At 36.0% G+C, this 14749-nt stretch overlaps 1 protein-coding gene across 2 annotated transcripts in view; it reads left to right on the top strand.

Annotated features, from left to right (window-relative positions):
- LOC112320131 (UDP-glucuronosyltransferase 2A3) overlaps positions 1–6624 on the top strand; it is a 30126-nt gene extending 23502 nt beyond the window's left edge. For both annotated transcript variants that reach the window (XM_045185592.3, XM_045185595.3), the window contains exons 4-7: positions 3797–3928; positions 5180–5267; positions 5671–5890; positions 6325–6624. In XM_045185592.3, coding sequence (XP_045041527.2) covers positions 3797–3928; positions 5180–5267; positions 5671–5890; positions 6325–6604 — 720 coding nt within the window. In that variant the 3' untranslated portion in view covers positions 6605–6624. The remainder of the gene's footprint in view (positions 1–3796; positions 3929–5179; positions 5268–5670; positions 5891–6324) is intronic.
- The last annotated feature ends 8125 nt before the right edge of the window (positions 6625–14749 follow it).

The following is a 14749-nucleotide window of genomic DNA, read 5'->3' as shown; positions in this document are numbered from 1 at the left end:
CTTCATTCCCACCAACAGTGTTCTAGGGTTCCCTTTCCTCCACAGCCTCGCCAACACTTGTGGTTTGTTGATTTGGTTATGATGGTCATTCTGACCAGTATGAAGTGGTATCTCATTGTGGCTTTAATTTGCATCTCTCTGATGGCTAGTGATGCTGAGTATCTTTTCATATGTCTCTGGGTGCTCTGTATGTCCTCCTTGGAGAAGAGTCTGTTCAGGTCCTTTGCCCATTTTTTAATTGGGTTGTTGGTCTTCCTGTAGTAGAGTTGTGTGAGTTCTTTATATATTTTAGAGACCAAACCCTTGTTGAAGGTATCATTTGCAAATATATTTTCCCATTACGTTGTCTCCCTTTTCATTTTGCTGGTATTTTCTTTACCCATGCAGAAGCTTTTTATTTTGATGAAATCCCATTTGTTTATTCTTTCCCTTATGTCCCTTGCTCTCAGGGACATATCAGTGAAAATATTGCTGCGTGGAATATCTGAGATTTTCCTGCCTATGTTCTCCTCTAGGACTTTTATGGTGTTGTGACTGATATTTATGTCTTTCATCCACCTTGGGTTTATTTTTGTGTATGGTATATGTTGGTGGTCAAGTTTAATTTTTTTGCATGTAGCTTTCTAGATCTCCCAACACAATTTGTAGAAGAGGCTATTTTTACTCCATTTTATAGTTCTGCTCCCTTTGTCAAATATTAATTGATTGAAGAGAATTGGATATATTTCTGGGCTCTTGATTATGTTCCATTGATCTGTGTCTGTTCTTATGCCAGTACCATACTGTTTTAATTACTGTGGAATTGTAATATAGTTTGATATCAGGTATCATGATCCCTCCTACTTTATTCTTTCTCAAAATTGCTGCGGCTATTCATGGTCATTTATGGTGCCATAAAAATTTTTGAAATATTTGTTCTATACCTGTGAAATATATAATTGGTATTTTAATAGGGATTGCATTGAATCTATAAATTGCTTTAGGTAGTATGGACATTTTGATGATGTTAATTATTCCAATCCATGAACATGGTCTATGAAACCATTTATTTGTGTCTTCCTTAATTTCTTTCTTCAGTGTTGTGTAGTTTTCTGAGTACAGATCTTTCACCACCTTGGTAAAATTTACTCCTAGATATTTTATTTTTTCTTGTAGCTATAGGAAATGGGAATTTTTCCTGATTTCTGATTCTGATCTTTCATTGTTGGTGTATAAAAATGCCTTTGACTTCCGAATATTGACTTGGAACCCTGATGTTTTGCCCAATTCACCTCTTAGGTTGAGTAGTTTTTTTGGTGGAGTCTATAGGGTTTTCTATGTACACTATCATGTCCTCTGCAAAGAGTGACAGTTTTACTTCCTTCTTTCCAATTTGGATGCCTTGTATTTCTCTTTTGTGTCTGATCTCTGTGGCTAGGATTTCCAATACCATGTTGGATAGAAGTGGTGAAAGCGGACATCCTTGTCTTGTTCCTGATCTTAGTGGGAAAGCTTTTAGTTTTTGCACACTGAGTATGATGTTGACTGTAGGTTTCTTGTATATGGCCTTTATTACGGTGAGGTATGTTCCCTCTACTCCCACTTTGCTGCGTGTTTTTATCATAAATGGGTGCTGTACCTTATCAAATGTTTTTTTCCACATCTATTGATATGATCATGTGGTTTTTGTCTTTGCTTTTCTTTATGTGGTGTATTACATTTACTGATTTGTGGATATTGTACCATCTTTGCATCCCTGGGTTGAATCCCATTTGATCATGCCGTATGATCTTTTTAGTGTATTTCTGGATGCAGTTTGCCAATATTTTGTTGAGGATTTTATCATCTATGTTCATCAGCAATATTGGCCTATAATTGTCTTTCTTTGTTATGTCTTTATCTGGTTTTGGGATTAGGATGATTCTGGCTTTGTAAAAAGAGTTCGGGAGTCTTCCCTCTTCTTGGACTTTTTGGAATAGTCTGAGGTGCATAGGGGTTAGCTCTTCCTTAAATGTTTTGTAAAATTCTCCAGTCCAGGGCTTTTGTGTGCCAGGAGTGTTTTGATTACTGTGTCAATTTCATCAGCTGTTATTGCTGTTTTCAGGCTTTCTGGTTCTGCTTGATTCAGTTTTGGAAGATTATACTTTTCTAGAAATTTGTCCATTTCACCCAGGTTTTCAAATTTCTTGGCATATACTTGTTCATAATTTCTTACAATCCTTTGCATATTGGTGGTATCAGTTGTAATCATTCCTCTTTCACTTTGATTTTATTTATTTGGATCCTCTCTCTTTTTTTCTTAATGAGTCTGCTTAAAGACTTGTCGATTTTGTTCATCTTTTCAAAGAACCAGCTCCTGGATTTATTGATCCTTTGGATTGTTCTTTTAGTCTCTATGTCATTTAATTATGCTCTGATCTTAGTTATTTCCTTCATTCTACTCAAAGAAGCAGCTTTAATTGGCATAATGCCCCCCCTTTTTGGTAATATAAGGACATTCAGGATAACAACTTATTACTGAAGCTGAAAAAGAAAACACTTCACTGATTTTGATTTAATCATACTTATTAATGAGTGTATTCTGTGCAATTTTTTACAAATTTTTTTAATGTTGTTTTTAAAATGACCTTCATTTTAAACTGTTACTACATCAAAGGCAATGATGAGAGGTCCTCTGATCAAGAATATTCACACCTGAGCATTTTATTCACACACATAGATAAACATTTTATTCAAACCCCATGTGTTTGGGAAGGTGAATCAAAATAATTTCAAAATAATTTGTTATGTTAGATATGTTCTCCCAACATTATTGAAGCTGACATTGTTAACTTTGACATTGGCTCTTTTCTGATAATTTAATAGACTTTAATTGGTGAACATGTGACTCCAAATCTGCCACAAAAGAGTTCACAAGGAATGCATGCTGCAAGTGTAGATGATGTCATTCTCATAGAACATGATCTGACTGGTCCCAAACCCAGAGTTTCCGACAGCCAGTTTGTACAACTCTAAATGGTGAGGCAGTTTAATTTACAGAAGTTAACTATCAATTCTGTGCTAAGCTCAAATTAACAACATGCAGCTAGTATCCACTTAAGTGGGAGTTTTATTCATCAGGAAGACATAATCACTGTCCCCTAAAAGTAATTTGTGATTATAGAGTAGTTTAAGTATGCCATCTCTTTCTCTAATACATTACTGTGTACCACAATTCTAACAAATATCTGCTTAGCACTATAAATGAAAGGACACTTATACATGAAAAAATTACCATTGAATTCATATGTAAAAAAAATAGGCACATCAACACAGTTACGATTGATCAGATGTAAACTGTCAGATACCAAATTCAGACCCATTTGAGGGCTTTCTTTTGAGGAATATTTTTATGAGTTTGCAAACTACTCATTTTTTGATAAAATTAAATCTGGTGAGTAACAGTGTCCATCAACCATAAAAAGTGTAGTATTCTTATCACCTAATCTGCTTGTATAATGGTTGACTCCATGGTTATTCACTAATCAATGATTATGCATTTAAGCCATGGATTTTATTTATTTATTCATTTAAACAAAATTTATTGCAGTTACATTAGTAAAATTATATAAATTTCAAGTATACAATTCTATGATACTTCATCTGTATATTGCATTATATACTTTCTTTAAAAGGGACTAGGTGGTTCTAGACGTCAAAAAAAAATCTAACTATGCCTCTGACAATTCTCTTGAATATTTATTTTAGAATTCTAACTGAACTTTATTTTATTCCCTGTGATGCTGTACCTCTAATACAAAAATTATTTTCTCTACAGGAAATAGAAAAATTTGTTCAGAACTCAGGTGAAGATGGTATTGTGGTGTTTTCTCTGGGTTCAATCGTCCACTGTATCACAGAAGAAAAGGCCAACCTCATTGCCTCAGCCCTTGCCCAGATTCCACAGAAGGTCAGTGTACTTTTAATCCTGCTGGGCAGCCACTTATCAAATGGAGAGTGTGACTAGGTGTCTTTCAAAAGAAAGTTGAATTTCATTTTACACTTAACATATCAGGTACCACATTAAATAAAAATTTGTAAATCATTAAATAGTGAGTGTAAACATATTTCAGCCTTGCCTGCTGAGCTTTGCTGTTACTATGGAACACGTCATTTTAGAATCATTTGTTTTAGTGAAATAGAGATGAAAACATTAAGTGCCTTGTTCGTGAAATCTTAAGGCCTGTTCTGACTACTCCTAAAATAGTTCTGAAGCACATTCACTCCCAGACCAGGAAAACAGAGAATGAAATGACAAAAATAGAGATGAATCATGCACAGGAATATACTTCATATCTTTATTTGTATTAGGACTTGATTCATCATAGCTGAGCATAGAAGTAGAAGCCTAGATTCATTTAGTTTTATTTTTAATGAGAGTTTTCTAGAATTAAAAGGCAATAGAAATTTTAATATTATAGTCTAGAAATTTGCATGTCCTCATTTATGATATTTAATTAATTTTAATGTTATCACCACCATCCTAGATTCTGCTATTTATATAATGCTATTTATAAGACACATAAGAGTTCTTTTTATTATATATTTGGTTAAACTCTATAAAATTATATTTAAAAATTCTATATAAAAGTAAACATGATCGTTGGAAAACCAAACAGGATGCTTCATTGAACTTTGGAATATAAGCAAAAACACTATCTTATTCTTACTTAAATAAAAAGAAGTTATGGGAGAAAAAGTAGAAAGAAATGCAGGGTGAAAAGATAATCAGTCACCCCAAAAATAAGGAGAGAAAATCAAAAGCAATAATATTGGTAAGAAACATTAATTTGAAAATATAGCTAGGAATGCCAGTGACATAAGTTTATACAGAAGTCAGGTGGCCATAAAAACTTTAACTTCCAAATTCTGATTTGGTAGGCTAATACACATAATTTTCTAATTCTTCACTTACATTCTCACTCCCAAAAGTTCTCAAATGATAACAGACAAAATGATAATAGTATACTTAACATACAACTACCACAAATGGTTTTAAAAAGATGGTTGTAAACAATCCCACTATTTCTTTCAGTGTTTACAAAGTACACCTCCATACTCCCTTCTCAACTGCAACCTTAGAGTAAATACATGATTTATGCATAACTCTACAACTTTAAAATGTCATCAGCCAGTGAAACATATGCACTGTCTTCTACAGGTTTTATGGAGACACAATGGAAAGAAACCAGCCACGTTAGGAGCCAATACTCAGCTCTATGATTGGATACCCCAGAATGATCTTCTTGGTAAGACTATGGGGAATAAAACTGTATATTGGTTGATGGACATGTTGTTAATTCTTTAACAGCTAACATTAATGTAAAAACTAATATCAACAAGTAGTTAACAATTGTAAATGTTTCTCATGTTACCTCTAATTTTAAAAGATAGAATTGATGATTTGACCATTAATTTTATCGAATCATACTTGCTATAATCCAAATAAGAATTTCAAGTGACAGAGAGAGAACTAATGCCTCCTTTCCTACAATAGCAATTTTCTATGTTAGCAGTGCCCTACAGTAAAATACTGTAAAATACTGCCTTTTTCAGCAATTTATCCCATAGATCTTCCTCTTCTGTATCTGAGTTTCTTTCTACATGTTATAGTGACATTTTCACCCACTTCTCATTGTATCCCCAAACTAGGTCATCCCAAAACCAAAGCTTTTATCACTCATGGCGGAATAAATGGGATCTATGAAGCCATTTATCACGGGGTCCCTATGGTGGGAGTTCCCATGTTTGCTGATCAGTATGATAACATTGCCCACATGAAGGCCAAAGGAGCGGCTGTGGAGGTGAACATAAACACAATGACAAGTGCAGATTTGCTCAACGCCTTGAGAACAGTCATTAATGATCCTTCGTAAGTATTACTGCTTTTGAAAGCATTACCACTGATTGCATTATGCACCATACAAGGAAATATTAAAGATCACGCTTACCGACCTTTTAATAGATCTTCTTCCATAATCTCGGGCCATTCACTATCTGGGTCTTGGAAATCTCCTGGAAAGTGTAGTTCATACAAAGTCACATTTCCTGCTTGGAAAAATGGGCCTCAATTAACAACACTTTCATTCTGATTTTTTTCTGTCTTCATTTAACCACATTCTGTTAAGAATATATTCCTTTTACAATCTCCCCACTATATGTGTTAAAATTCTGTGCTAAGAACAGAGTTCATGTAACAACAATTCTGTGGCCCTTAGATCAATTTTTATAACATGTATATGTAACTAACAAAAATGAAATTTAATTAATGTCTTTCTCTTTTTGCCTTCCTTATTTTCCTTCTAGTTATAAAGAGAATGTGATGAGGTTATCAAGGATTCACCACGATCAACCTATAAAGCCTCTGGATCGAGCAGTCTTCTGGATTGAGTTTGTCATGCGCCACAAAGGAGCCAAACACCTGCGGCCAGCCTCCCATGACCTCACCTGGTTCCAGTACCACTCTTTGGATGTGATCGGGTTCCTGCTGGCCTGTGCAGTATCTGCTATATTCTTGATCAGCAAATGTTGTTTATTTTTTTGTCGAATATTTGGTAATACAGGAAAGAAAAATAAAAGGGAATAGATCTTTCCAACTTTGGCAAAGGTCTGAGTGGAAATCCTGTTTATTCCTGCACCTCCTTCCTGTTTTCAAATTTCCCATTCCCCCTTTTTAGCCTAAAATAAATCCTAGAATTCCACAAGAGCATTAACTGGTGAGCGTGTCCCATTCTTCCTTTTTCCAGTCCCAGTTTATTGTTATCCTCTTCCCGTTTGCCTACTTTCTGACACAGGGGCATTAATAACTCTAAAAGTCCTATTCATGATATCACTATTTTAATTTTATAACCTTAAGTGATATGGTGATTGCTGGAGAGAACAAAATATAAGCTGAATTTCGTGGATATAAGGAGCTTAGAATAATACAGTTCACAGGTTGCAACAGATCATAAAATCAGTGAGGCAGTAGCCTCAAAAATTAGTTTGCTATGAAAATATGATTTCTTTTTTAAATAAAAACAAGCCTCTCCACTTACCCAGTGTTGTTAGGGTTAGATCAAAATTGAAAATAATAATAATGGGACATTCTGCTTTGGAATGTTTAAAAAGTTTCCATAAAGCTCAGCATTAGTCTGCTCAGACTTGTTATTAGCCATAACAAGATCCTGAAGAGTCAGTGGCATAAGCAACAGAAATTTATTTTTTCATAATTCAGGAGGCTACAAGTGCAAGATCAGGATATCAGCAGGGTTGGTATGGCTTCCCTTCCTGACTGGCAGACAGCCATCTTCACCCTTTGTCCTCTCACAGCCTTTTCTCTCTATGCCCAGGGTGAGACAGAGATGCGTTATGTCTCTTCCTCTTCTTACAATGACACAAGTCTTGTGAGATGAGAGTCTGCTCTCATGACCTAATTCAATCTTAAATATATTGTTAAAGGCCTATTCTCCAAACATAGTCACATTGGGAGTTAAGGCTTCAACATATAAATTTGAGACAGGTACACAATCCAGCCCATAACAAACTCTACCAAACCATTATGCTTGTTTTCTCCTTTGATGGACAATTATTTCTTGTGTGTCTTTTATGTGCAAGGGACAATTCTGAGCTGTCAGGGAGCTGTAACGCAGCACCCCCATCCACCATGGATAAGTCTACCAAGACATGATCTGCTTGGGGAGGAAAGGTGGCCGATTCTCTCAAAGGAGAAGGGCCCAGAGCCTTTCCCTCCATGGGCTTTTATTAGGTTCATTCACACAGGAATACAGATAAAGCTCATCAATCATTGTTAGCCAGTAAGGGTTAAACAATACATGATTTACAGAGAACTTTGAGGGCTTATTCTGAGTTATAGCCAATTAGTTAGAGGGCCATAAAACTTTAGGCGCCAGACTCATCTCAGGTCTGGACCCTTATCTCTTAAACTGAGGGTACAAATTAAGTAGGTTTCACAGGAATGTATGTATTTTTCTTAGGCCTGATTCCCCAGGGAATCTGCCCCTCCCAGCACAGGACTGCACTGCCCTCTGTTATTGCTTCAGGCTTAAGTCAGGCAAGGGAAGTAAGGCAGCCAAGAGATTAGGAGACTTCTTGCAGACAGAATGAGGACTTAGGTTATTTCAAAGCCGAGGGGCGAGAGTCCATCACCCCCTTTTTCCACAGCCCCCCGAGTCCTCCCCTGCGGGCCTCTTCTGTGACCATGCCTGTCTTAGGTTGATCCTCCCTTGAGGATTCTTACCCGTCATTGGCTAACTGGCCAAGCTCAGGGCCAAGCAGGGTGAAGTGGGCAGAGGTGGCACACCTGCCAGGGAGATAAGCTTTGTCTCCTTAGTGGCTTATGGTCCCAACTCTGACTCAGCCTTAACCATGGGGGGTTACAGCCTCTGAAACCAGGCAGGGCAGTTCCCAACACTGAGCATTTGCTTAGATAATAAAGATAATTAATGGAATAATTACTTTTTCAACAAGTGAAGATGTTAGTACTGTTTTAAAAGTAGATTATTTAGGAGAAATAAATTAAAAATTATAGAAAAATTGTTTGACTAATTTTAATAAGATTTTTAAAGACCAGTAAAATTGATAAAGTTAAATGTTGATTCATTATAATTAAAAATTACTAGTATTCATAATTTAAGTAATAATTCTATATAATCAAAGAAATAATTTCCTACAGAAAAAGCCATATACTCTGATTGTAAAATCATTACAATTTTTTCGATCTCTAAATTCTATAAATGTAAGTTTATTAATTAATTGTTATTTAAGAGTATCAGATATTAGAAGACCTGATATATTAAGTATTTATCAATGCATTACTCTAATGTAAGGTTAATATTCATATTTTAACCAGGAAACTTTAAAAACATATTATACATTGCAGTAAGTTTACCCTCTCATAATCTTAATGACATATGTACTTAATGTTTTACTTTCCATATTTGATATACAAACCTGGAAAACATAGGTTTACAGTTGTTTGTATGGAAAATGGTATAATAATTAATAAATGATAAATAATACAGAAACAGCTCTGACTAGTGTGACTCAGTGGGTTGAGGGCACATGCCTAGGTTGTGAGCCAGGTTCCCGACTGGTGGCATGTGAGAGGCACCACCATGCTTCCATGTCATTAATTGGTACAAATGAATTCAGTTACACTCCTGTTTCCATGTTCACTGGGCCTTATTTCGTTCATTTTATCTAGTCCAGCCATGTCACCTACTAGCCAGTGGAGGAATGAGTTTATTTAGTATTTCTTTCTAAGAAACAACTTTCTCTGATAAGCAGAGGTAAGGAGCCTATATTATCAATGTCTTGCTCTCCACTTCCCCTTCATATTCCACTGTAGTTTTTTCTACATTTCAAACAATCTTATTCACGAGTGACCAATGTCTCTTTAAAATCTATTGAGGTTTTCCCCATATTTCTACTTTCTGAAAAAGACAATAGCACTGCTAAGTTTCAACATTATTATTTCTATTGTTTTACTTTATTATCTACAAATATGCTACTAATACTATATTAGTGATTTAATATCTATCATTTCATACATACTGCAATTTACCAGGAAAAAGTTACATGATTTTAAATAAAATTTAATTATAATTGTTAGTAATTTCATATGATTTGATATTATCACTGCACAGTATAGATGACATTAATACACTCAAATGTCCTTGACACATGCTAATCTGGGCTTTTAATCAGCATATCAGCATATTAATCATGAAAGGAACTACATAGGAAAAACTTAGGTCTTATACTTGGACATCAAAAGCAGCTTTTCTACACTGCCTACAACTGAATTCTGCATCAATTTCAAATATAATCTTTATAAAAATAATTTTAAGGTATATTATTCAGTAATTTTGTTTAATCACTTATTTAAATCTGAAGCTACACTATTTTCCACAATCATTCAATAATTACATATTGAAATTTCACAATTTTATCACTCAGGCAAACATTTATATAACAAGTTGTTTCTATGAAAAAAGAGTCAATTTCAGACTATTAATATATAAACAAACATTTGAACCATGTCCACATTAGCCACTAGCTGAAAAAAAGAAAATGACAAGTGTTGACAGGCATGTGGATATAAAGGAACCCTAATTACCGTGGTCGGGAATGTAAAATGATGCAGACTTTACAGAAAACTGAATGGAGGTTCTCCAAAATATTAAAAATAGAATTGCCATATGATCTGGCATTTCCCCTTAAGTGAGTTTATATCCAAAAGAATTGAAAGCAGAATGTTGAAGAAATATTTGCACACTCATATCCTTCAAAGGAGTATTTATGATAGCCAAGAGGAGAAAATAACCCAAATCTCCATGAACAGATGAATAGATGCAGACAATAGGGGTAGGAACATATATAAGAATGTTTTTCTGCCTTAAAAAAGAAGGAAATTGGATTCTCAAGATGGCAGCGAGAGAGGTGGGAGTAGAGTCCACTTCACCCTGCACATGGGTAAAACACCTAGCCAATCTACTGAAGAACAAAGTGTACAGCCAACAGTACCCCAGCATTTATGAAGATAGAAGACCAAATGTATAGGGGACACTGAAAAAACAGATGGTAAGGGGATTGCTTCATAACCAACCAAAGAAATACCCAATAAAAATCAAAAATCAAAGACATACACAGAGCCAACATAAACCACAGCCCAAGATCAGTGAGATCAGGAGATCAAGGAGACTGTACCACTGAATCTCACAGGTATTCTATCACAGAAGTTTACACCATAAACCCAGGAGGTCAGAACAGAGCAACTTATGAAGCAGAGGCTAACAGGAAGAGTCTCACAAACAATGGGCAGGCAAAGAAACAATCACCAAATGAAAGGAAAAGGGAAGTCTCAGAAACAATTTTGTAGTTATTAAAATGTTGAGAGCTAGCCAACGTAAGATTAGCAATTAAGATAGCAGAATAGGAGGTCCCTCACTTGTATCCACCCATAGCAACAATAATTTGGCAGCCACCTAAATACAAAAGTTTGGGGTTTTTGGTGTTTTTGTTTTTGTTTTGTTTTTTTGCAAGTTTTGGGAACCAATATGAAGCCTGTGAAATGTGGATGGAGCCCAAGACCGAGGAGGGCCATTTTTAAAAGGCAGGCCTGCACCAAGACTGATCAACCATGATCCTAACTACAGACCCCATATGCCAGTGGATGTGACTAGAGCCCTGACTGGCCCTGGTCCTGCCACCAGCATCATTCACCAAGGGACCTCAGGGGAACCACACCTGCCCATGCCTTGGGTAACAACCTGCTAACCTTGGTCTCTGAAGGGGATCCAGAAAAAGTCCTATAACTTACCTCCAACCCTCTCTGCTATGGTCCAGGAATCCAGTGGGAAACATGCCCATTTGTACCACTGGAGGCAGATTCAATGACCTCAATATGACTGCAGGCCTAAAGCAACCCTTTCATTCTGATCCACCCCTTCCTAGTCACGGTCCAGGAACTGACTGCCTTCCAAGACATCAGGCCAAGAGACATCTATCATGCCCCCAGAGGCAGGCCTGCAGACCTGGGACGTGTCTCTGGACCTTAAGCAGTGCTATGACTTGATTCTAGCCACTCAGCTGTGCTCCAGGACTAGTCCTGCCTGACCAAGGACCCACCAGTGACCCAGTGGGAGTCCTCCCAGGGACCTGGGGAAAGCTATGACCATGCAACACCTGAAAACCAGTCTGTGGACCCAACTGTGACATGTTATAAAACTATAACATTTAGGACAGTGTGATAACAGAGCAAAGAGAGGCAGATTAAGCAACAGAACCAAATGCAGGAACCAGAAAAATACTTATGTATATATAGATATTTTCTATCTGATAGAGCTGGTTAGAGACATCAGAGGGGGATGTCTACATATTTCATCGGAACAATTGCTTACCTATACGGAAAGGAAAAATAGCCTGGCCTCTTGCCTCACAGCATACACGAGAATCAACCCCCAAAGTACTAAAGATAAAATGTGAAATGCAAAACTACTGACTATTTTTAAAATACATTATAGAACAACATTTTCATAATCTCAACATAGGGAAAAAACTTTAAAAACAAGAGAGTCACAGCACTAATCATAAAAAATGATAAATTTAAGCATGGTAAAACACAGAACTTCTACTCATTAAAGACACCATGAAAAGAGTGAATAGATGAGCCATAGGGGAGCACAGAAATTTGCAATGGGTATTATCACTCAGAAGTAGCTTCCTAATTCAAAGGTAGAATGGCTTACTGATGACTAAGTTACAACAACACCTGGGAGGCAAGATCCTGAAAGGATGGGGTATGTGATGCTATGTCCCATAGCCAGAATACATGGGTGTGGAAATCAAGGCATAGAAGTATAATTACACTATTACTTGTATAGGATGTTTCCTTCCCATTTGGAAATTTATCTTAATCCTCAATGGGAAATGCTTCCATCAGGGACACAATAATGGTTCCATGGAATTGGAAGGTGAAACTACCAGCTTGCCACTTTGAGCTTTGTATGTCACTGGACTAACAAGCAAAAAAAAAAAAAAAAGCTAATCTAGGTATCTAGGTTAATCTACTGTACAGAGTGATCATTCTGATCATGGAGAAGTTTAGTTGTTGCTACACAATGAAGCTGATAGAACTACATCTGGAACCCGGGAGATTCTCTGGAATGCCTCTTACTTTGATGCCAAATTGTAATGTTAATGGAATACTAACAGCAACCAGAAAAAGGCAGGATAACTAAAGACAGACCTTTCAGGATTGGAGACTTGGGTCATTCCACCAGGTAAGGAACCCATATATGTAACTGGTGGAAAACAAGGGTCGCATGATGGGTTTAACAAAGCAAGCCACAGGTATCAACAATGACATGGCCAAGGTACAGAAATGAGGACTACAGTGGCTTTGATATTTTCTCTTTGCTCATCATATACATGTGTTATTTCTATACACTGATCATTTTCTTCTTCTTTCTCCTTCCCATTTTATTTCATACAGAAGTTCTTAGAGGTTAACTCTTCACAATATAATCTTTGGATAACAGAATATTTATTGGGATTATGACTAAATTGGGGGGGTTGTGACTGTGATTAAAGGGTGCTTTTTAAATGTTTATTTTGGGTAATTTATACCTGCCAAAAGACAACTATTTATATATTTGAATGTAAAATTTAAGTGAACAGAAGCTACTGTGCAGAATAAATAGAACAAGAATAGTATGTGCTGAATAAGTCTAATTTAAAAAAAAATTACCTCTAATGATTCATTATCTTGGTCACACATATCCATTTTGGAATCAGATGATCCAGCTTGTGACAAGTTCTCTGATTTTAGGCAGATACTTATTAGTACTTATAAAATATGAATGGCTTAAGGTTTGTAGGAGGATAGAGTGAGATAATGTACACAAAGAACTCAGTTCAGTGAAATGTGTATATTTTTCCAAATCATCCATTAACTCATATATTCATTCAATTAATTTATCATGCACTTACAGTGGTTAGACAGTGTGGTAGGCACCAATGCCTCTTTTTATGGAAACTAAAGTCTTTGGGGGAGTGGATGACAGATATTAAATTACCATTTCAACAGTTTTTATCTAAATTTCTCCCACTTCTCCAACTCTGTTTGTTTAAATCACTTGTGATCATTTTTGCTTTGGGTATTGCTTGTTTACTTTTTTTGTCTCCACCTTGAGACAGGAAACTCAAAGAGAAAGCCTCCTCCTGGCTTGTGTTCTTCTCCTATCACCACAGTGCAGGGCATATTACAAAATGTTATCAGCAATTAAAATAATATCAAGATTTGAAAATAAATAATTATAAATTTTGATAAGTACTCTAAAAGCTAACAACAAGATACTCTAACAAATAATCACCAACAGAAGCAACAAATGATAAAGAACAGGAACAAAAGAAGATATCAATTTTCTAGCCCAAAGGGGAAGTTGGAAGAACCAGCTTTAGAGTTCAGATCTCCCAGAGGAGCTATTACTCAATCAGTGGCAAGGCTGAATAGAATTGTCTTGAAGGCTCATAGAAGTGCTGTGTGCACTTCACTGTGGAGAATCTCCTGCTGTTCTATGAACACATCTAATGGTCCTTCCTACCAGTGCCCAAATGTGGCCTCTGTCACATGTCCCGTCTCTCCATTTGGGCACCTCTTCACTGTATATAAATTGAAGGAACAATCTCAGCCAGTGTTCAAGAAGAACAGGACTGGGAAAGATAGCCAACAGGAAAACAAACCCAGGCACAAGAACTGAGCATCTGATGCTATGGGGTCAAACAGAAATTGCAAAACGTGTAGAAAAACTTTTGTAGATGAATCTTCTTAAATACTCACATGTGGACACATGTCATGGCAATGTTTAAATCCAAAAGAATGAGTTCAACTCAGAAATAGCTACTGCTGTCCATAAGGAAACCTCGGTTCACATTGGAATGAAAAATAAACATTTTTGTTACAAAACTGTGGCAGCATAACAGAGTTAATAGTACTATGTAAGATGTTGCAATATATTCTTTCAGCATACCTTCTTCATCTGATATATGTCTTGGATGAGCATTAAAATAATATTTGGGGTTAAAAGAGTTTATATATTGTATATCTTTAAATGAATAATTTTCTATACTCTTTGTTACACATTTATGTCAGGATTTAGTGGAAAGTGTTTTGAAGTTTTTAGGGTTAATTTTTTTAACTGTGTGTTTACAATAGAGTCCTTAATAA

Source organism: Desmodus rotundus, chromosome 4 (assembly GCF_022682495.2).
Source record: "Desmodus rotundus isolate HL8 chromosome 4, HLdesRot8A.1, whole genome shotgun sequence".
Classification (NCBI taxonomy): domain Eukaryota; kingdom Metazoa; phylum Chordata; class Mammalia; order Chiroptera; family Phyllostomidae; genus Desmodus; species Desmodus rotundus.
This window is presented reverse-complemented; position numbering and strand designations above follow the sequence as displayed.